We start from the raw sequence: 24,543 nt of genomic DNA, 5'->3' as shown, positions 1-24,543 counted from the left end.
AGATTGTAAAAAAGAATTCTCTTTGCGCTAAATTACAGAAGAGTGTAATTAACTATTTACTTGCAACATTCTCTTGATATTTTTATCGTGCATATATAACGTATGTCTTATATACGTTAATATTTATCGTATAAGTGCAAATATAATAAAATGTACAAATTGAATAATATTAACGTTACTAATATTTAATTAACTAATAAGTTATATCTAAATTTATATTAAGCTTTTATTAAATGGATAAGTTACCTACGTAATGTATTACTTTTTCATGATAGGTACGTCATGTACAAGAATATCTAAATTAACAATCCCTAAATATATGTATATAAAAAATTATATTTATTAATTTCTTTATCTATCTATATATATATATATTATACCTGAAGTTTCTCTTGATTGGATCACGTTCGAAGAAACTGTCCAAACTAAAAGTTGTCAAACTGATTTTTTGTTTTATTTTATTTGTGCCGTTTTCTCCAATATTGAATATATCTCGTTCCGCAGCTTTCTCTCGTTGACCTTATTTCAAGATATTTTACAAGATAGCAGTTGGACGATAATGCCCGTGCGATAAAACGCGAGATATTTTGTTTTCCGCTGACTTTCGCCATTAGCGCATAGCCGCCTCTGGGCGGGAATAAACTTCCCCGACTACATTCGCCGAAGAAAATGAAATAAAGGATACATCTGTTTGGTGGAGCATATAATTTCCCGTTTCTTGGACCTCCCCTTCGAGCCACGTTGTTGCCAGTTCGCGTTGGCCACAAGTCGTTAATGAAAATCAAACAACGGAAAAATTACATCCACTTGGCGGTAACCATCGTCCCAGTCTTTTCCACCCCTGAGACTTTTCAGGGGCGGTTTTGCCTTCGTCAGCCTTTCCTTTTCTCCACTGCATCAGCGAGGGCTTCAAGCGGCCTCTCCGGTCCACCATGTTCTTTCAGCGGCCTCTTCGCTCTCTCTCTCTCTCTCTCTCTCTCTCTCTCTCTCTCTCTCTCTCTCTCTCTCTCTCTGTACCTCCTTTTTCCTCCCTTATTCGTTCTCTACCCCCCTCGTCCATCCTCCGTTAATCTACTGTATCTTTGCGAAAATGGAATTAATAGAAGTCGTGTTTGCCGCTGCTCGATATTACAATATCGCGTTCGATGTAACGGAGAAGTCTAACGGTGTTTGTACAACTACGCAACGGGAGTCTGAAACTGTTGTTCCTTCGTGGTGGTGTTTGAGCTACCTTTTTCGGAAAATGGACGTGGAAGAGTATTTAAAACAGAAGCGCGCGTTATTGCAGGTTTTACCAAACATATAAATCTCTTTCGACATACAGTTTGATTTTATTATTGCGTTTATTATGTAAATGTACTCGTGAAATTTACATAAACTTATTACATTCGATTTCACGTCCGCGGTTGGAAAATCTTGAAGAAAAAGGTGCTGGAAGAGCCGTAAGTTTTTGACACCCTTGAACATTTCGAATAATTTTCTCTTAATCAAGTAAAAAACATACGTTTTAGATATGCTGGCGTGCTTATTACGGCAATTGACTTAATTTAATCAAAAACGGGACGGGCGCAATACGCCGCGCGCGAGATCCGGGCGTAGGTATCCCCGTCGACCCCGCGTGTTTTTTGCTTCGTTCCTTTGGCAAGGAAGCCACGAGATCCGCCAGCCGGAAAGTCAGGAGCGAAGAAAGGTCTCTTCATAATTCAAACGGCCACTAATTGATACTGAATTATTAATCGGAATGAAAGTAAAACACAACCTCCTCCGGCGCGAAGAGATTACCTGGCCATTGCCTAAGGATCCATCTAGTTTCCTGTTTCCTGGAAAGAGAAACTTTAAACATTGTGTTTCGATAGAACAACAGACCGTTTCATGTATATATAAACAACATTCTGACTTGGCTAATCGAAAATTTTCTCCCATTTCCTTATTTTTATTTGCATGGATTATAAACTTCCCATTTTTTAATTATCTTATTTCTACTTTTCTTATTATGAGTTTAACGATAATATATAAAATGGTTAAACAGTTATAAACGATTGAAAATAAAGCACGTCTTTAGGAACAAAGCAGTTGAAGAAGTAATTATAAAAATATTTAATAAATATTAAATTACGGATAAATCTCTTTATAATATTTTGTCGAAAAAAAGCTCGATAAATGCGACTTAAATAAGCAAACAAAATGTGGCAAGTGGCAAGATGTGGAAGGGCTTCGCGCGCGCGCGCGCGCGCGCGCGTATATTCTTTCTTTATCGTCTGCACCGCGGTGTATCCGGCCGGAAGCACATATTCCGCCGAAACGAGAGAAGAAATTGGAGATTGCCACTGCGGCGACACGTACGACGTTGCACATTTCGCGATGCGCGTACGTGGAAATCGCTGAACCGATGGATGTAAGCAAACCCGCAGAATGTCGAAATTACTCTCTCCGATGCACCCTCTGTTCCGGTTTCTCTGTTCATCCGTTCTCGTTTCTCACCCTCCGCCGCCGATGTCGACCCTCTACGCTTTCGCGGGGCTCTCGCACACGCTCTCGCGCACACTTTCTCGCTCCCTCCGTCTCGCTTCGGATTCCATCTCTCTGGACAGCCTGCGATCTCCTGTATCTCGCCTATCCAGCTGCGACAGTCCCACACCTCTATGCGTTAATTCCTGTACACACAGAGACAGCGGATACCTACGGGAGAGCATACCGCGCGCGGGGCAACGTTTACCTTGCATAATGCCAGGCGATCTTTGTTTCTTCCTTCGCCGCCGCCGCGCGCCGCGACCGACACGTTATTATTCCGAGAGCGCCGAAAGGCCACTCTTTTTCACACACAAGGCCTTCCTCATTTATAAAATACGTCAAGAGCAACGTAAACATATTTAATTCTCGCGTAAATATTTTCCTGCGGATAGCCGACGCGATGATTATTTGCACCATTAATTGTCCAGAAGTAGAGAATATGTTGGGACACTGGCTATGAAATGGCTGTAAACTGTCTCTGATATTTATCTTCGATAAAATATTTTTTTTCAGACAGGGATAATAATTACACGCGTTACGTAATTAACATTATAGAAATATCATTATCATTAATTATTGCAAGTCATCTTAAAAAAAAGCGTTTTTAAGGAATCCTTTCTTCCACCGTTCTAACAATATTCAAATAAGATCACGGCTAATTGATAACATTTATCGTAATACTATGAAAAAACTTTGACGCATGCAATTCGGCGATCGCAAACGATGACGATAATTCAATCGGGAATTTTTGTAACGACCGAGACACCGTCAGACGATGAACAAACTCTGCAAGAGAACGGACAGAACCGCGGATTCCTGGCGAACGAAGGTTAGCGAATCGTACTAATTGATACCAATGGAAGGGCGCTTCTACATTGTCAGTCGGAGAGAATCAGCTCCGATAGAAGTCCGTCCAGGGTCGTCATCGTGATCCGTTCGGCCGCGTCGCTGCACTAAAATAAACCTTCGAAACGAGTGGCGGCGACCAGGTTAACTCCGGAAACTCCGGTATTGAGAGCTTCGGTGGAGGAACGAAAGAGAGAGAAAGAGAGCGGTGAGCGAGAGAGGGAGAGAGCGCGGAGAGAGAAGGCGGAGGAGATCGACGGCGATGAGTTCGAGTTTTTGAGAGGCTGACGAACCAATCACGGGGCCATCTATAATGTACACAGCCCGTTAACGATTGAGACCAGAGACATTCCGTCCGCCTGGTTCCTAGCCATTCTCCAAATATCCGCCATGGCTAGTCAATCGTCCCAGGAAACCTGCCCGCACCACCACAGCCGCCGCCGCCGCCGCCGCGCCGCGTCGCCCAGGCAATTCCGCCCCCTTTTCTCTTTTCCGCAACCTAGCCGGCACGTGAAACGTTCGTCGGACCGTCGACCAAAAACGGACGCCCGCGGAATCGTTAATTCCTCTCAATATTGCACGTCCTTTTCAGAAGCCACGTCAAGTCACCGGGCGGACGTACGTCCCTTTCGCTCGGCCCGAAAGGGCGTAAGTGGCGTTTCTAGCTGAACGCGTCTCTCGCGATTATTTTCTCCGAGACGGACACATTTGCGGCGCGTCGAAGTACGGGAAGCACGAAGTTGCGGACACATTTCACCGGGACCGGGGCTCGCGCGCTTTTGCGGAGGAAAGCGTTTTCGATTGCACACAAGGGAATTCGTCCGATCAAACTTTGGTGCTGTCTGCGCGTCTTACGTTTAAAAATATAATTATTTATGTATTTTTTGAAATAGATGTTACATCGAATATAAAAATTTTCAATTGTTCGCATCTTTTAACGCGTGAGCCAGGCGTTTCAAGCAAACACTCTTTTCGCGGTCCCCAATTATACATTATTCTCGTTCTCGTCGAACAGTTTGCAACGATAGCGACAGGGGGTCGGAATCGGGGCGAGGTAATTTGTATTCCACATTTCTCGCGAAACGAAGGGGGCGCCGAATACCCGTGTCGCGTCTGTTCGTCGTCCTCCCTTCTTCCTCGCTCTCGCCCCCTCGCTCACGTCCGTAAGACTCTTACACACACTCGGGCCAGTGAGTAACGTCTGATTATGCGAGCGCATGACTGCCCGTAACGCGATTTAATATTAAAATATTATGACAAACGTCAACAGGAGGCGGCGGGTGTAAAGAGACGCGCCTCTGATTGGCCCGCGGCCGCGTGAATACGAAACGAGAGACCGGGACATCTCGCCAACCCTTGTTTTGTCCTTCGCCATACACTCTTCCCTTTTTGCTTCCGCGAACTGAAACCCAGAGGAGAATTTCGGGCAGATAAAGCGAGTAAGGGGACCAGGTGTTAATCCAGTTGAGAGAATGCGGTCTTCCGGTTTTTAAGTCCATTATTCTTTTGCATCTTGAGAGAACCCGCGGTATCAAGTAAAACTTTTGAAACCATCTCGTACATATATGACAATTTTGACGGTCTTTATCTTGTTCTGCTTACGTCACGCTATTTAGAAGTATTTTCATATATTTATGTAATTGTCATATACGCGTCTATATACGACTTTAACCGGAGAATAGCCATTTCGTATTTCTTATCTGCTATATAGTAGTGTACTGCACAAGAAAATCATTATTTTCTTAAACAAAAGTTTAATTTAATTTCACATCTTAGCTTCCCATCAATGTCTTCGTACAAAAATAACTAATATTTAAAACGTCAATCTCCAGATAAAATTAAACTCTGAAAGAAACATTGTATTCCAAATTGAATTAAACTTGAAAATTTTATCTATATGTAATCAATCGGACGCCTGATAAAGCAGCTATACGTATATCCAGAACTGTGAAACAAAGTAGGCAGGCGAATGCAAAATACAAATAAAGAATCGGCATGGAATCTGATTTGGATTCATCGCGCAAGTAGATCGTCGATGCGGTATCAATTTAAACGTCCGACTCTTTTCGTTCACTTTCTCCCCCCCTCCCCTCAATGCAAAAGTATCCGTAACACGTGCGAGTCCGCACCGCACACACGAAGCAGCACCAAAACGAGACTCGACACGCACGTATAGTTTAGTCCGCGCATCGTCGACATGCAGAAAAGCGCGCTGAATAAACACTCCTGACAGCGTGCCTGTAACGAGTTTAAAATCTAACGATATCCCACCGGTTTGAAACACACGGCCGAGGTTTGCCGGCTGTATCGAACAATCGCCTATACACACAACAGAAATTTCGATGCCCCGTTTTGTATTCATTCCTGTCTATCGGCTGATATCGATATCATCCTTTTTTTCCGCCTGGCGAGCAATTACGAAACGATTGGCGTTGATCGTTCGTTATTAAATCGTGACAATTGCGTTATTAGGTGATTATATTCGATTTTCGATTTTGTATGGCGAATGTGCGATTTCTAGATCTCGTTAGATCTCAAAATTTCTCCTCTACACGCAGATTACTAAAGCGATTATTATACAATTAGGCTGATAGGTACTTCTAAATATTTTACTCTAATGTTCTCAAAGATAATTTTATTTTATCACATATAACACATTTTTATATGAAATATTTTTTTAATTTTCCATTTTCCATTTGGGAATTTGCGCGCCGCGGTTGAAAACAGAATGAATTTTGTGGATTATATATAAAGAGTCGTTTACGCGGTTCACATAATACATTTATGAAAATTGATTTGTTAAATATTTGGCAAAAAATAGTGATGAGTCAGGGACTTGCCTAAACTTTTAAATATCGGCAGACCCTCATGCTAGCGCAGATGAAGCGTAGTAGAAAGTTCGGCAACCGGTGGAGAGAACCGAAAGTATCACGGCGAGGATGTACATAAGGAACTCATATACAGCCACGGGAGTTTCGGTAAGGGAGGTTTGCCGCGGCGGGGGGGAGCGAAAGGAATAAATCCAAACAGTAAACAGAGCGGAGCTTTTGCGAGGAGACGTTGGTGAAAATTCTAATATATAAAAGATATGAGAGCCCGCGCGCGAGGGGGTTGAATTCGAAGAAGCCTCCGGGATTCAAATAAGTGGGGTTACGCGGTGGTACCGGTGAGGGCGAGAGGGGGTGAGCGAGGGCGCGCGAGAGGGGGTGGGCGGGGGTCGAAGGAATCTGAACAGCCAACAACAAGCGCAGCCTCCGACCTTTATTTAACCTTTTCTTAAAAGAGTCTTAGGAGTCCCTCTTATCTGCAGTCGATGGCCCTTCAGCGTCGGCTCTTATACTTTCATTCTTTCGTACTCTTATATCTTTTTCCTTTACCCCTTCTCCCCTCCCTCCTCGTGTACACACGTCGAACTTCATCGTCTTTTCCCCTTGCCCTCCGTGCCCGATTCCCCCCTTGGAAACTCTTACGTTTTCGCGACGGAGCAACGAGAGAATCGTTATCCCTTCCGCGTTGTCGCGGTTTTCGGTTTCAGATTCTTCGTTTCTTCATTAAGAGAGAGAGAGACGCGGGGCTTGGAATTAATTAAGAAATTAAAGATCGACTTCTCGCGAGGAACCAGTATGAGCCGAAGTGGATTAAACAGCTTCGCTGATCGTCGCATTTCATTTAATTTCGCGGGCAAACGCTCGCAATCTGAACGTGGTTTCTTACGCTTTAGCGATAGGAATAATTGCAGACTATTTATGCAACAGTTGTATCTATATCTCGTACGCTCTTCATAAGTATTTAAATAGATGTAAAGGGACTTGGAGAATATTTATTTGCTTGATACATATTTTAGTACATTGTTTGTAATTAGAAAAAATAATATTCTTATTTTTACAAGTCGAACGACAACATTATATATTATATATTTATTCATGTGTTGTTCACAAGCCAATATCAGATAATTTAAATTTCAAGCTTCGTCACGTGTTAACCGCCATGTTTAGTAATGGCAATCGGATGAGTTTATCGCACGTTATATACCTAATCGCAAGTATGAATAATAGATCGAGCTGTTTGATTACGTAAAATGGAAACGTTGATTGCGGGATTCGTCACTGCACGGTAACGGAAAGAACAAATTCGGAAGTGCTCGAGCTCGTGCGGCACACGTGCCAAAATTCTGTGAGTGCTTTCACTACTGTTTTCCTTCGCCTCCGCGACTCCACCGTTTTCTATTCCCTTTCCTTTCTTTCCTCTGCTCTCGCAGACTTCAAGCCTGAAACGCCACGCGCTCTGGCGCTCCTGACTAAACACTGATAACGCGCGCGCCGCGGAATTTCTTTGCATGTTATAAACATACGTAATCGTACACAAATAAGATTAGCATAGGACTCGGCATGCTGGATTTGCAAGAGACACACGGCCTTTCGCTCGAGAGACAATCATTTTCGTAGCTCCGTGTGTAAAGGCGAACGTATTTTAAATTTATCCTCGCCAAACGTCTTCGGTGGCTGGCGGGATGCTGGATTTGGGAAGACTTATATAGATTCGGCTGGATTGCATAAGCGTTAAAATGTACCAATGCCTGAACAGTCAGTGGACACGTGCCTGCATCTGGACACCTTTATCATTTTAGTCTTTAAATAATTATAACGAATTAAAATCAGAGATAAAATATTTTTCTCTTGTATTTTGAAACTTTAGTTATAGTATCCAAACGTTAATTCGCGTTATACTTATTTAAGAACTAAAATGATAAAGGTGTCCAAAGACATAGGTACGTGTCCGCTGACTGTTCATCAGGCATTGGTACATTTATCTTAATCAATTGTTAATTATTAGCAATAGAATAGCGCGAAATCAAATATCTTACTTGAGCGTATAAACGGAATAGTCTGCTACAAAAGCAGTAGTTTTACGTAAATTCTTTCTTGTGAATTACGTTGCGATTAATTTTTTTTTGCACGCATCAGTCGTAATTGGAACCGCAGTTTACTGCATTTTAACGCGAGATTTTTATGACGAGGTATTCAATAAATAACATTTCATTATAAACGCATATTTATATGCCGTGCATGTTGATCACACGATTGTTTTCGTCGTCGACTAGAACGGCGATTGACGGAGTCAGCGATTTTGCATCATTTGATATTTTAATGATGGGAAGCTCGGCAAAAGTTTCGCTGTGTAAAGACGCAGAAAAAAAGAAAGAAAATGCAAGAATACATATACTTACCCGCGGAATAAACACATCGCGCGGAAAACGCACACGGGCTGCGTCTTCGACACTCGCTGTTTTGCTGTTCTGTTGCTCGATGGATCTTCGCGATGATAAATATTTGCACAAGCGATGCGTCCCCGAGACACGTGTGTTTGTGGTAATTACTTCGTTGCGTGATGATTGTTTGTTATGCAATTCGGTCCCGACGAAGGCACGAAGTGCAAGGCCAACGGACACTCGAATTGGAAATATTTTTAGCCGAACGTGTCTTGTACAACATTTTGCTTGTTATTGTACGTGATATAATATATGTTTAACATAAATGTTTACATGAACGAGCGGTTGATTTAGAACGATATATAATACAAATGGCTTACTCATCTGTTTAATTTTAGTTTGCAATTTGCGATACTGTACTTTTGTATGTACTGTAAAATATTTGTATTGATAAAGTTATTGTGTGTGGTGGATGGTATCTCATTTGATATATCGTGAGAAAGAACTTAAATTACTTAATGGACCGATACAAATTACGCATAACAGTAATAGAAATCTGCATCTCGGAAATATACCTCGTAAAAAAAATGTTTTTTTGTAATAATATTTTATTGCAATAATAGCACAATTGCAATATGTACACAAATAATAACTTTTGTGTCATATCTTTTATAAATAAATTCTTTAAGTTTTATTGATAAATTTTATAATACTTCATATTGCGCAATAAAAAAATATATATATTAAAAAATATATATTAAATATATTAAATATATATATATATATATATATATATACACATAATATATTATATTAAATATATATATAATAGATTTTTAATATATATATATAATGGAATTTTGCATCTGTTTATCGAAAAAAAAACATAAATTTTAGCAACAATGCTGTCCGGACTTTCTTTCCGGACAAAGGTTATTTCTACGGCGAAATACATCTTACGGCGATAAAAAGCAATCAATTTGTCTGAGAATGTAATATTTTGTCTAATACCGTTCCATTATATCATACAATAACACAATAATAACGACGAACTTATCGAGACACCTGGAACGCGCTTGAAAGTTTCGACCCTCGCGGGAAGCGGGCAGAGGAGAGAAGCTCGGTTCCGCCTTTACACTCGACAATCTGCTTGATGATGGAACTTAATAAAACAAATCCCGCTGTGTAAACAGCTGAGGAGACTCGAACCGACGTCATTCAGACAACAGCGAGTTTTCCTTCGAGCCAGCCAATGATGACGGAGCAGCCGAGGCTGGCCCGCGCGCCTCGAATACCATTAGATAAGATCAATATTGTTCAAAATACGGTAGGAGTTTAACGCATGTACATTACGTGGCATTTATATCATGAATATTCCGCCCGAAGCTGCTCTTTCGCTCCCTCATGCGTCCCCAAGTCGCGCGCTATCTTTCTCATTCGACTCTCACTTCTTATCTTGAAATTTGCCGCGTTATATACGTAAATACCGGTCGCGAAGTCGCGATTTTCATCGGAATGTTTCGGACAGGCAATTTAGGGCCCGAGCAGTGAATAGCTGACGTATAATTTCAAGACAATGTTTTACGCTTTAAATCTTTGTTTTTAGTAACGCACAATAATGTCTTGTGTCTCACACGTCTTAAACGTATGCACGAACTCTCAATATATTTGTAAGACTTGAGACACAAGACAGTATTGTGCGTTACTAAAAACAAAAATTTAAAGCATAAAACATTATCTTAAAATTATAAGTAAGCTATTCTGCTCGGGCTTTTAAGATTTTCGGTAATGTTTCACGCGCGGCGGAGCGTCATTTGCGATTTCTCCACTTGAGGCAGCTCGCAAACAGCCTTTGATCGAGCTCTCGATCTCCATTTTCATATTGCAGGCTACTTCGCTGTTTGCAGCCCTGAAGCAGCAGCAACAGCAATCGCGCGACAGCGTCTTCTCGTCGCGGGATCGCGAGTGCCGCGACAGGGACCGCCTGTCTACGGCCCGCAATCGCGACTCCGGCAGAGGCAGTATAGCGGAGGCCGGCGGTGGCGGCGGCGTTGCTGATCAACAGCAGCAACAGCAGCAGCAGGATCTCAGCATCGAGTACCAAAGCAATGGGAAGCTCAGTCCCGCCGGGCACGCAGTGACACCAGCACCCATGACCCAGCAAAAGCAGCCAATCATCACGCAGCAATCGCAACAGCCCAACTCAGGGGCACCGGGGCCCCAACCTAGCCCGCATCAGAGCCCGCAGGCCCCACAGAGGGGTTCACCGCCGAATCCTTCCCAGGGCCCGCCACCCGGTGGCCCGCCAGGGGCACCGCCGTCGCAGACCCCCTCGCAGATGATGCTCAGCTCGGCGAGCGGCCTCCATCAGATGCAACAATTGCTGCAGCAACATATACTCAGCCCCACGCAACTGCAATCTTTTATGCAGCAGCACACGTTGTACATGCAGCAACAACAGCAACACCATCAGGTGAATTCCATTCGTGCGTTTATTCTTTTTAGCATTTTGTGAGCACTTATATTTAATAAGAATTTATATACGAATGTCTAATGAATATTGTTATTATTTGTTTTTGTTTATTATTTATAAATGCATAAGATAAGGTAAAGAAAACAATACTTTATTGATCAACTTTATAATACTTTTTGTTTAGAATTTATCTGTTGTATTTATTATATTTGTTGTAAATGTAGATATAATAAATCAATATATTCTTTAAAATTTTAACACATTATATGATCAATCATTTTTCAATCAAATTTTAGCAATATATTATTCATTTTCGTTCTTGTATATATAATTTTGCAGTATGTAAAGTTTGTTACTCTAAGTTTTACATCTTTTGCATTTATTAATCTTTTTATTGCTTCATTCACAATATTTCGCGTTAAATTGCAGGATTCATCTTCCGATCATGCATCTAATCAGGAACGATTCGGTTATTTCTCTTCTTTAAAGAACGTAAGTGAAATTTCTAATTGTTTTATTTTACATTATATGAAATTTTTGATAAAATAGGAAAGACATTTTACATTACACTAAAAGAAACAATTTAGTCTTCAAAGCAATCAGTAATGCGATATAAATTAGTTATTGCTAAAACGTTTTTTCGATTTTGCTCGATCGTTCTATCGATTATTCATTAGGCATAGTATCACTAATGTACAATTTTACTAATAACGTCTAATAATAACGTCTAATAATTAACCAATCCAGAAATTGGTAGAAGCAGTAGTTACGAATTAACGACTTTCGTGCAAAAAAGATATTCTCTTTTCAACGAAAATAACTATTTTGCTCAGAGTTATTTACTCAATGGATAAATTTGTCGGCAGAAATCTTTCGTACCTTATACACGAATACGTACATTTTCATTTCGCGTAGAACCCGAGCTGTGTGCAGGTGCAAATATAACGTTGTAATTTAATGACGCCAGTATCGTAAATTTAACTCTTAATTGAACAAACGAAACGGAAACGTAAGACACTTTCGTGAGGAAGTCTAATCTTAAAAGAGGTTTTGAATTTCGGTGTACGCGCAATTCGCGGCCGACCGAAGTTCGATGCTGTAGCGAGAGGGTTGATACTCGGTCTGTGTAAACAGGTAGTCTCTTTTCTATATCGCTACGATAACAATACACGTCGCGCGAACCACTTTTGCTATCCAGCCGCAGTGTTATCTCGGCGCCTACGATCCAATAAGCACTCTGATATTCCTTTTCAAAAATATCACAACGCAAGCGACAACAAATATTTTTTCATGCCACCGTGTAGTTTATTGTAGCAGAAGCACTATTCTTTGAAGAGAAGAAAGCGTGCCGGACCGAATAGGAAACGTTTTGTTTTAGTCATTTCCAAGATTATGAATCAACGTATAACATATTGCATGACTTTAATGCTCGTGTAAAATTTAATTGGTAAAGATGAATAATTATTGTACACAATTTAAATTATAAGTCAAATCATAGATCAGTCCCGTTGTAAATATTGGAAAGATTTCCGAACGTCATCGAAATTTATAATTGCGGCAAAAAAAAAAACGAAGTACCTGGTAAATACGAAATATAAAGAAAATCGTATGCTTAATATGAACATGGAAAATGCTTATTAGCGGGAACGTGTTTGCGCCCATTAATCGTGCAGAGTGTTCGTTTATAATAATATGATAAAGGGTGCGTACCTCGAAGTTTGTTTTAAAATATCCTCGAGGCGCACGAGAGAGAGACCGAGAAATGAAATAGGCGGAGGGAGTTAGTCCGGAGGGTGAGGTAAGCAATTAAGCATCGCCATCAGCCGTTGTGTCTCGTTGTTTGTCTTCGAGCTACCCATCAACTGCCCTCTATCTTCTTGCCCCCTTGGTGCCGCGAATTATCTGCGCCCGTGATTTATTCATCATTCCAAGACGTAAGTGCCGCCCTTTTTTCCTCTCCTTTTTTATTCCGACCGACTAATTTGGCAGGAGAGCAAAACGTTCACTTCCCTGACGTTTAATAATAAGCTGTCGACGATATCGTTTGATTTACAATTAATTATCTCTACATCTTTTAATTAGAAAATATGTAGGAAACTTATGCGGAAAACGTTATGATTAATATAATGTTTACAAAATAAAAATAATTGAGTTTTTTCTTTTGCTCAAATCGTTCGCTTCTTATGTCAATTATATATTATGATGACGATATAAACGTCAATATATTGGGCTGATAAAGTGATATAAAATATACTTACATTTTTTAATACCGCCAAATTTGTTTTAGCATCAGCATCAACTCGCGGAACTCAACAAAAAACAACTGGAGCAGGCAATGCAGCAACTGCAGGAACAATTGCAGCTGAACTTATTTCAACAGACGCATTTATTGCAAACGGCGGACAAGAAGAAGGCATCGGCGCCTCTCCAGCAACTAGCGATTCAGCAACAGCAGCTGATACAGCAACTGCAGATCACGCAAAGGCAATATCTGTTGCAGCAAGGACTGAGTCTTCAGGGTCATAACCCTTCTTCAGGTATTTATACAACAAAATTAATGTGCTTGATTGAAAATATTTTGGCATGCTTTAGCAGTCAAATAATTTTTAGATATAATTATTGATATTGATAAAGTATTATGGGCATGAGACATATATTCATGATTACAATAAAATATATTTAAAAAGTATTCTAGACGAAAAATATTATAAGAACACTGCACATATTCGCTGTATATTCTCTCTATTCTTTACATATAAAACGAAGAATTATTCAAAAAGATGATCGAGACTTCCTATTTCCCGATTCATAAGTGATATTTGTATCTTGCAATTACGCGAACAACTTTTTCAAAGATAATCGTTCGTTGTTTTAACGTCTTGCACGCATTTTGCGTCAGTACGCATCTCTATCATCAGGAAATCGACACGTTTTCATCAACGCACGTTCACGTTTGTGATAAAAGGATTATGCAAACATGTATTTATAATTCGCGCGTTATTGCCACACGCCTTTTTACCTTCTAACACGATTGCATCGCATAAACATATAATAGGAATTCGTACGAAGACAATATCACACGCCGCAATAAAACACATATGCGTGCAATGTAATTGCAGCGTGACACACTCGTGTCGTGGAAGTCACGTGTCATCAGCAGCACATGCACAAAGACGAAGGTGAGCTTTGAAATTGGAGGCATCCCTTTGGTTTTACACTAAAACGCATCCAGCATCTCCTGTACAATCCTTTTGAACCTCCACGAGCTACGTCTCTTTTACTTTTTCATTTTAATTTCATTTTCTTCTCTTCCTCCATTCTCCCTTGTGTCTCCCTTTCTTGCTTTTCGCCCTGGACAAAACTTTTTACGCAGAAACGTTTCGATTACATGCCGGAGCTTACTCCAATGATGTTCTCTTCTCTGACACATACGTGACACATCGAAAGGACTATTCGAAATAGCAGCCGTGATTCACCATGGTTACGCTTCGAATTCATATACATGGAGAGTTCATATATGAAACGAATCTGACTGTCATCCTTGACCCTGAATTCAGCCTTCCCACCGCACACGCTTTCCTCTCTTTATTTTTTTCCTCTCTCGGAAGTTGAACTACCATCTCTTTCAGTTTTCGCTCTCTTCTCGCACTTCCGTATGCCTCCTCGTCGAAGGGTCGCTTCGTCTTTCGTCCGCACGCATGTTTGCTTGATACGTGACTGCTTCGAGACGCGCAATATTGTTTACTATGACGTTTAAGTATCTATGATGAGGAGTTTTTCTCTAAGACTTACGACCTGATATTATTGTGCGATGCGATATATTTTTCTAAGCAATTAAACTTTTCTTTAACACTATTTTAATTACAAAAATTTGACGATAGACATACTTTCATGCAAACTATGACAAATAAATTGACGATTGTCATCTTTTCGCTTAGCCATTTATAAATAGGTGCACTTCTTTCTAAATTTCAAGCAGGTTTGGCACCGCCAGGTGATACTCTCCCGTCATGGAAGTCAGAGCCCTCGGATACACCGGAATCCCACCAGAATTCCAACGTGTCGAAATCCAATTCTGGATTGAACGGTAAAACAATATAGTTTCACGCTTTTCTCGATGATCTCGAGTTTGCTCGTCTTTTTGTACTCTAATTTCTCCATGCTTATGTTTTTTTACTTTTGCGAATGCGACGTTCGTTTGCCGAACTATCGCAGGCATTCTGAATTCGATAGCTTCGAGCCGACGGTCCGAGGTAAACGGCACAACGCCGATGGACGAGAAGCCGCTGGACGCCTCCTGCAACGACAAGGTCCATCCCCTCTATGGCCATGGGGTTTGCAAGTGGCCAGGCTGTGAAGTAATTTGTGAAGACTATCAAGCATTCCTTAAGTGAGTTTTCCAAACTATTTCTTTCGTATAATATTTAATGTATTTTTGATATCTCAAAATTAATATGTGCCGTTTGTTAAAAATCGTCTCCAGCTATACCAAGTAACAAATAAGATATTTATCATAATTTATTCAATTAATAACGAATCGAAAAATATCCATGATTTGCGTTAAACCACACAAGTCCGAACTTATTTTCAATGATGCAATATATTTTAGAGAGGTAAACTGTTTCCACGTAGACAGGTAAACGCGGAAAAGAAGTCTCGAATATCTCTCGTATACGGGAAGCTGAAGAAATAGGAGGAATAAAGTCGGTAATTAAATTGGGGAGAATGAGGCGAAGAAAGTGTAGAAAAATTGCTCGTGTCAGCGTATCTCATTGACATCAGGCGCTTTCGCTCATCGGCTTCGAGGCGTAACCGCAGCGGCTCCATCCTATCCGGAGAGACTCCTTCATAATCACGTAGCTCGTCTCGGTGCAAACTCTCCCTCAAACAAGCCGTTACTTAAAAAAAAAAAAAAAAAAAAGAAAAACGTTAATTACCTTTGTCTCATTAATATTCACGACATTCGACCGCATCGTTATGCCCCTCAGTCTAATCCCTTTCTGTCCCTCTCCCTCTTCAGTTTGCGTCCGTTCAAGCTCCCTCGACCTTCCCGCATCTTCGTTCTTTCAACCGACCGAGCTTTCTCCCGCTCTCCTCTCGCCACCCTTGCTCCACTCTCGTCGATACAGCGGTCCGTTCCGTCGACGAAGAAGGATTACGGAAATTCTTAAATACGGAATCTTGTTGGCGTTGTTGGCACCCCCCTCCTTCCCATCTTCTCTATCTTCGACGCGGCGAAGCTTAATTTTCTGTCCTGCCGTCTCCTGGGGGTTTGAGTTCCCGTAGTTGGAGAATGGAAGCGTTACGTGCCCGGGATTTTTCGTGGCTTTCTGACGCGCAGATTTTTTTGTGACTCTTGCAAGATAATTGTGTGGCTGTCTTTTTCTTACTCTCTTTCCGTATTTTATTTATTTATTAAATATATAGACGAGTGTTTTTTTCATAGCTGATTAAATATTTATAAATTACTTCAAAGCCGAACTGGGTTTCAAGACTGCAGCTTTTAAATTAATAGTACAAATTTTTACTAGACCTGTCACAACGAGAAAAATTACGCTAAAATGTTAAATAACTTGAAATAAAATTTCCATGTATATGAAACATAAACGTTAACGATAATAAATTTAATCAATTTATTTTAATTTTATATATAATTTTATTGCGTTTATATATGCTCTCTTTATTATTTAATTCTGTTTAACCGAAGGATCAATAAATGATTACAATGTTAAAATATTACGGAATAATTTAATCTTGCCTAATTAGCATTTTCTTAATTTTATTTATCGTAATATAACATCGCGTAATATTTATGGTTGCGTTGATTAAAACTGCAACGTATATTGAATTGAAATAAACTGTAATTGATCTCGAAATATTGCAGACACTTAAATACAGAGCACACATTGGATGACCGATCGACAGCGCAAGCCAGGGTCCAGATGCAAGTAGTGTCGCAGCTAGAAATTCAGTTGCAAAAAGAACGAGACCGACTAGGCGCCATGATGCATCATTTGCATATGGCAAAACAAATGGCTTCCCCGGAACCGCCAAAGTCATCCGAGTCATCGGTAAATTCTCCTTATTATATATATTTATAATTCTTGCTTTTTTTAACACTTCTTCCTTCATTTTATTTAATTACTTTATTTAATTATTTATTGCTATAATGAAGAAAAACATGCGATAACATTAATTTCTTTCGTACACACTCTTTTTTACAAAAAAGGTATTTGAGATTTAAATATCGTATTCTAGATATTCAATTTTTTCAACGTTATTCTCATGGTTCAAAATTTATAGATTAGAATACTTATTGTATTAATGAGAATAATTTATAAATACTGTCTTATTTCAATTTCTTACCCTCAAGAAGACAATAAATTAATTGTTATATAGCAAATAATTTAATCTTCTATAAATTACAAAAGAAAATTTTTATCGTAAGCCGCAATTATAATACACTTAAGAGTTCTCGCTGTAGAATGGACACTGAAAGCCAAACCTGGAAAAACGGTCCGACCGCGATGCGTAAACTTTCTCTCCGCTGCGGTATTGCTATGAGATCGTAAAGCCGGATTTTCACGACAGACCAGCTCGTTGAAAGATTTTACGAGCTCCTCGCGGAGCCGGCTAACAACAACGCGCGAATTTCAGTTTTAACGCGCTGCCGAGTCGAGTGCTAATTTATACATAAAGTTTGCATTAATAATTCATCGGAGCCGCGGTAATTTTATATCGCCTTAATTAAAACCCCTAACAAGTTGGGCAGTCGGAGAATACCAATATCGCATTAGCTCTGCGCCAACGACAACCGCTCGACGCGGTCGACGGCTTAATTATTTTAACGCGGCTGTGTGAGTAGTTCCGCCACGAAGATCAGATTGCTCGTGTAGTTTGTACGCCACTGCGATATGTAATAAGATATCCATATTGCAGAATGCATATATTGATATTCATATTCATATTGCATTAAGTGCTTTAAATATACAGACTACATTTATGAGCCTTATGAAAAGAAAATACATATTACAGTGTTTTTTATCTATAAAATTAAATTTGTGTTTAATGATTTTAAAAGCTACAACCGCAGAGAAAATTGTTACATTTTTCTGAGTTTGTGAAAAATTAGTGAAGTAGCTCTGCGACGTATATATACGAATTGCATAAAGTCTTCTTTTTCACTCTTTGCAATTCTCTTTCGTCGCATTAATAATCCTAAAATGATTATTTTCCGTTCGACAATATAGTTTATACCTGATTCGTCGCTCATATCTCTAATTCATTACTTTCCTCTGCCACGTTTTCCACGCTTTCGGGAATTCTCTTTTTCAGACGGGCTCGAATTTACCAAAGCTAAATTTTTCCACCGCGCTGATGAGCCAGCCGCCACCTAATTTCGGGGTCTCTCAGGTGTCACCGGTATCCATGTCCGCGCTGGTGTCCGCCGTGAGGTCGCCCGCGGGTGCTCAGCTACCACCGTCGGGGGCACTTGGCAGTGCCCCGATGCCGCCACTTTCGACCATACCCAACATGTCCAGTTTACCGCCCATGCCCAACATGCCTGGTAGCATGCCGAGTATGGCTGGTCCAATCAGACGGCGCATCAGCGATAAGTCAGCTCTTTCTTTGGCAGGAGGTAAGGTCATCTCTTCGTCTCATAATCTCTCATTATCTCGCCTGACAGGTGAGATATTTGGGGGTAGCGGTATAACTTCTGGGACTAATATGGGCCAGAATCGCACATTTTGCGTTATCAAGATGAAATTTGTTTTAACGTCAATTTTGCAACAGCTCTTCCGTTTTACCTGTTTCAAGGAAAATGGTTGATTCTGTGTTAAGAAATTGTTGGTACGTCGAAGTATCAATGCATAATGTATAGTATGTTTCGTTATATTAATACAAAAATTAGAATTTTTACAAAAATGCATTAAAAAATATTGAATCATTAACGATTTGTGTTATACGCTTAATAAAATATAGTTTTATATTTAATTGTGTTATCATATATATAATAATTTTTCTTCATACCTCGGTCGAAAGTACGTACTTTCGTCCCTAATAGCAGGGACGAAAGTTTAACATTTACTCCCTGTGAAAAGTACACGCGCGCTCTCTATAACTTTAAACCTTAACGCCCTTTAACCTTAAAAATAGTCATCAATATTGTTCTGTCAATATGTCATCTGATGAATCCGTAGACGAGGAAGAAGTTATACGAAATTTCGATGCAGAAGCGCGATTGATAATAAATACAGATACGTTGCCAAAGAAGTCTGTTGATCGATACAATCTTGTTTACGACACGTATAAAAAGTGGCAGATAGAACACAAAACTTCACTGTCAAACTGTGAAGAAAATAATTTGGTTGTGTATTTTAAGGACCTATCTAAAAAATTAAAGCCGTCAACTTTATGGAGTGTTTGGTCAATTTTGAAAAGCACATTAAATTCAAGAGACAATGTTAACATAGGTAATTTTCTTAACTTGAAAGCTTTAGTCAAAAATAACTCTAAAGGTTACAAACCGAAAAAGTCCTTACAAAATATGACAAGACTTGACTCTTGGAATGTATTTGATGCCTGCCCCCCCGACCAGCAGCACTCGCTTCGCTCGTGCCGCAAATGTCGGGGGCAGGCATCAAAAACATGCTTATTAACATTTAAAGTTAAAAAAAGTAAAATTAATAACGTACTTTCGACCGGCTATGAAGAAAAATCGTATACACTACGCGGGCCAAAAGTTGAAATCTCGGTCCTGCTCGTCATGATGCCCTCGGCTTCGCCTCGGGGCATCATGACGCGCAGGGCCGAAAATTCAACTTTCGGCCCTTGTAGTGTAATATACTATATTAACTACAACTTACATGCCAAGAAATGGACTTGGTTTACAAAATTACTTAACACACTCATACCATTCCACGCAACTATCGTATAAAAGGTACCTATTCTTCCTTACTCTAATATCTCTTTTTCTCTCCATAATTTTCTCAACACGTTCAATTTTATACTATCCAGTTTATCATTCCATATTCTCTTTCGAAGATATTTCTCTTTTATTTTTTCCTAACTCTATAAACCAATCCTTGGTCATATCACATTTCTTTACATAATGACTAATACAATCCTTTCCTTGTCCACAAAACGCACATAACGTTTTATCCTCTTCTAAGCAGTATTATATACGATTGAATATAAAACTTTTTATTGTGTGTTAAGAGAAAGTTGAAAGAGAGAGAAAAACTATATTTGTTGCAATATATATTGCATATTTATCAAAATTTCTTGCCATATGGTATAATTATTAACTAACGATTTGCGAAACATATATACATTATCTGTATAATATCTATTTGTTATACCGAATTTAGTGATATTAATTCATTCTTAATTAAATAGTTTCTTTTTATTGTACATCTTCTATTGTACAGTTTTTTATATTTTATTTATTTAATTTATAGGATCGTATATATATATTCTGTAAATTTAACGCTTTTAATTAAGATGTTTTCGGTGTAACCATTTTCCGAACAAATAGCTTTGTGCTTGAAATGCATACGAGAGCTAGCTTGGAAGTGGATTAATATCGTCTCAAAGCAAGGTGAAACGAAAGAAATGACAATTCAGAAATGAAATACTATTCGTAGGACTGTATGACGAGGGCACTGTAAGGCGCAGAGTAGCCGTCGATAGATCTGGAATAGATATTAACGAAGGTAACGATAACACAAGATCATACTCGGAGTGATGCGCGAGCTTCGAAACGCCATCTAAAAAAATTTTATCTACGACGCAACTCTTATTAAATTATTAATAAGAGAGGCTGTTTCTTTTTTCAAATTACATCATAGATCTACGTGTCTGGCAAATCAGGAAAATAAATAATGATATTATCGCTATGGCATTAAAACGAAAAATGAAAAATGATAAGCATTGTTAAGTTGAGAAAAGCACAAAAGGTAAAAAATTGTACGATATGTCGTTTAATATTTTCTAATTTTCTCTATAAACAGTGTAGTTTCATAAGACAATATATATTTATTCTTAATCCTATAATAGGATAATTATATATCTATTAATTGTATCTTTTTGAAAATATTCTTGGCATTTCGAGGTTCGTCAGAAAAACATATTCACTCCGACGAAATAAGAAAATACCGATCCTGTAGCAAGTGCTCTTTACGGTCCTCTCTTGGTCTCGTGCCTCTTCCTGTCGTACATTGTACCACACGCACAGATTACTTATGGTAGCGACTATGTCACGTGAAAGCGACAGTGTTCGACACCTTGTTGGCGGCGTAGAACGAGCATTATAGGTGTTTAGAGAGGGATGCGAGAAAATTTATGCGTTGAAAAAAAAAAAAAAAAGAAATTATACGAGAGATGAAAAATAAATTCTTTCATCCGCCAGCTCGAACCTCTTTCTTATTGATGCTTTTGTTGTTTCCTTACTTCTTGTGCTGCCCGCCCTCCCCACCGTGTAGGGCTGCCCTACATGCTGGAGCGTGCTGGCCTTGACGTCCAACAAGGTACTGTCAACCTATTTTCCACATTCCCCTTTTGTGGCTTACAAATTTTCTTGCGGAAGGGTGCACCTTGCATGAGCGCTCACCTCCCTTCTTCGTCTTCACCTCCCCGCCTATTCACGTAGTATCAGTTTTTTTAATTTTATACTGATAATTCCCGCGAGACAATTAAGATAACGATTTCAAAACTTCTCAAATACTTGGAATTGGATAGATTGATTGGCCGCAGTTTATCATTTTCTGGTTGCTTTTCTTTTAAACGTGAAAGAGGTGATCGATATATTTGGTTTGAATTACTTTATTTTTTGCACACGCAAAGAAGCTTCAATTTTAATGCGCAAATATAAATCAATATTATAGTGTATATATAATTATTTAAAAAAAAAGACAGTAGTTGTGAAAAAATTAAATGTGAAGAACTTTAATATTTGGATTGCCTACTTTTGATTTTTATATAATTTCTTTTGTAAAAGCATGCATCTGCAGATATTTCTGCAAATATAAAAATTATTATTATTTAGAAGAATATCCGATTTTTTATATATTTTGCATATAGTTTTAAATTCATTTGATCATTAATTCTTATTTTAAAGGTTAGAAGTCCGCTGAAAAGATAAAATTATTTTAACGAAAACGTCATTTAATAAAAAAATATAATAAGTATAAAATTGATATATCTACATAGTATAGGTACCTTTATTGCATCATATTGCAGTTCAAAATGTATACTCGTAGCTTTTCATGAAAAATCGATATAAAATTTAATGTACAAATATTATAAATCGATGTAATTTCTCTGAATACAGGAAAATACCGCGAAAAATGCGCACAGCTTAGTTTACTCAGCGTTTAAGAGCAAAATTTTATTATAATTTCACGTGATCGGTACAATATTTGCTTGTTTGTTGTGATACCACCGTTTAGATCATTTTGCACAAAAGATGTAATTAAAACACCCATAATTACTTCTTATCAGTAACGATAATATTAGCTTTCGACCCGCTACCGTTTTTAAACGATGCACATGGGTAAATGAAATTTGTTGCGTCCGGTTTCAGAAATTCAGCGAAATAGAGAATTCTACAAGAATGCAGACGTCAGACCACCGTTCACGTATGCATCCTTAATTCGGCAGGTGAGTAGCTAATACAATTGCCGAAGGATTCTCCGAATATCGTATTTTCCCATCGCGTCGTATTAACATAGCGAATTATCCTGGGGGAATTCTTTCTTTAACAACATAAAATATTATTATTTTAATAATTTCCGGAATATACTGAAAATTAATTTTTAATTTATTTATTAAAGTTGGCACGTTCTGTTAAATATTATTCCGATTGAATAACGTTTTACATTAAAGAGCTCATTATATGATATAATTATCTAGATGCAGTAAAATTTATTTTATTATTTGTTAATTGGATTTACCATATTTTATTAGAGAATTATTATGTTCTTGAAATTATTATGTAATATTGCAATAAAAAATTTCACACGATATACGAACATACACATAAGGAATCTTTTCGTTTGTGGACACTTAAATACCTTGACTATGATGTTTTGCCGCTCAGAATAGAACAAGTTAACGTAATTATATAATGTTGCTCTTTCCATAGTCTATCATCGAATCTCCCGAGAAACAGCTGACGCTCAACGAAATTTACAACTGGTTCCAAAACACATTCTGCTACTTCCGGCGCAACGCAGCAACGTGGAAGGTATATCTTATAATTCCAGTTGTATAATTACACAAGCGTTTCAAAGCAAGAAAATTAAACAAGAAACAGTAGCTTTTGACTTGAGATTCGAGATATATTCAAAATGTAACTTCTACAATTTTTTCTAATTTTTTACGCTTGCAATCAATAATTTTTACAAAGCGTAAAATATTCCAAACTTCTTCTAACAATTTTATTTTTCTATAAGAAAACTGAAGTATATTTCAAACGTAATCTTTAAATAGCGTTACGATAGGAGAGTTACGATAAAATGGAGATAACTCTCTTTTAAGTGGATGAAGTTAGCACGAATTTGTTTGTGCAACGGGAGCCACGAGGCTCCCGAAAACAATCATGCAATTTGTATTTGTAATACGAATACCGGATTAAGCTGAATGCGCTTAACAAGAAAGGATGACAGCTTATCGAGAATTTCGGATAATTATATGTATTAATTTGGATTAACAGGCTAAGTGACGTGCCGGGCAGAGCAGCTGGTAATGATAGTTGTATTGCTTTCTCGAATAAGGGGGGAGAAACTGGTAAACATGTGAAATATGACATATTACAAGTCATTTATGAGCCATCTGTCATTATATTCTTCTTCCATTTCCCCCTCCTTCGCAGATCACTCAATAGCGTGTCAGAATAACAGCAATCCTCTTAAATCTAATAGTAAACTAATAGTCTAATTCAATAGTAAATAGAATTAAAATGTCCTTACGGATGATTATTTACGTTATATATTCCTACTGGCATATTACGTCGATTATTTTGTCGTTCAAAATGATTGCTGCCAATGTATCTCTGAAAAAGAAATCGCGCATTACCTGCAAAAGCGTAATTAATTAAGTAATATAGTAGAGATACGTGTGTGTTCAATGAAGATTTCATGAATCGCTTTATTCTGACACAAGAGAGACGAGCGTATCCTGAATGATTTACGACGTACACATTCTTTTCTTAATCTGGAATGAATCGAATAAAATTACCGATTAAAAAAAAAAACGTCAAAGGGCGATAATAAAAATTAACATATTTTACGTGTACCTCCTAAGGCATAAAAGAACAACGAATACAACGTGCCGATGGTTCATGATCGATTTGTAAGCCGACGTGACAAACCGCTTGTTGGCAAGAGTGTTTTGCGCGCGTGCGTTTTTTTGCGTGTGTGCGAGTGTGCGTGGAAGTAATTGACGTTTGCCATGACGCTTCGCCTCGCATGGTTATGTGTATATGAAAACATTAAAAAAAAAA

General features: G+C 38.7%; 1 protein-coding gene across 19 annotated transcripts in view; it reads left to right on the top strand.

The window, feature by feature from the left end:
• Foxp (forkhead box transcription factor P) overlaps nt 1-24,543 on the top strand; it is a 311,646-nt gene that overhangs the window by 270,953 nt on the left and 16,150 nt on the right. For 13 of the 19 annotated variants that reach the window (XR_013258917.1, XM_077419188.1, XM_077419186.1 and 10 more), the window contains 10 exons: nt 10,455-11,039; nt 11,469-11,531; nt 13,327-13,576; nt 15,016-15,126; nt 15,255-15,429; nt 16,924-17,110; nt 18,375-18,678; nt 20,687-20,755; nt 22,624-22,700; nt 23,185-23,286. Coding sequence is in view for 18 of the 19 variants with exons in the window: in XM_077419188.1 (XP_077275314.1) it covers nt 10,455-11,039; nt 11,469-11,531; nt 13,327-13,576; nt 15,016-15,126; nt 15,255-15,429; nt 16,924-17,110; nt 18,375-18,678; nt 20,687-20,755; nt 22,624-22,700; nt 23,185-23,286 (1,923 nt within the window). In the remaining variant the exon portion in view is untranslated. Of the gene's footprint in view, nt 1-10,454; nt 11,040-11,468; nt 11,532-13,326; nt 13,577-15,015; nt 15,127-15,254; nt 15,430-16,923; nt 17,111-18,374; nt 18,679-20,686; nt 20,756-21,523; nt 21,569-22,623; nt 22,701-23,184; nt 23,287-24,543 lie in introns of all 19 variants that reach the window. The other 6 variants (XM_077419187.1, XM_077419193.1, XM_077419191.1 and 3 more) reach the window with 3 other exon arrangements.

The sequence above is a fragment of the Temnothorax americanus genome, unplaced genomic scaffold (genome assembly GCF_048541705.1).
Source record: "Temnothorax americanus isolate GAGA-0224 unplaced genomic scaffold, ASM4854170v1 Scaffold52, whole genome shotgun sequence".
Lineage (NCBI taxonomy): Eukaryota > Metazoa > Arthropoda > Insecta > Hymenoptera > Formicidae > Temnothorax > Temnothorax americanus.
The sequence above is the reverse complement of the archived record's forward strand: the minus strand, read 5'-3'. Positions and strand labels throughout refer to the sequence as shown.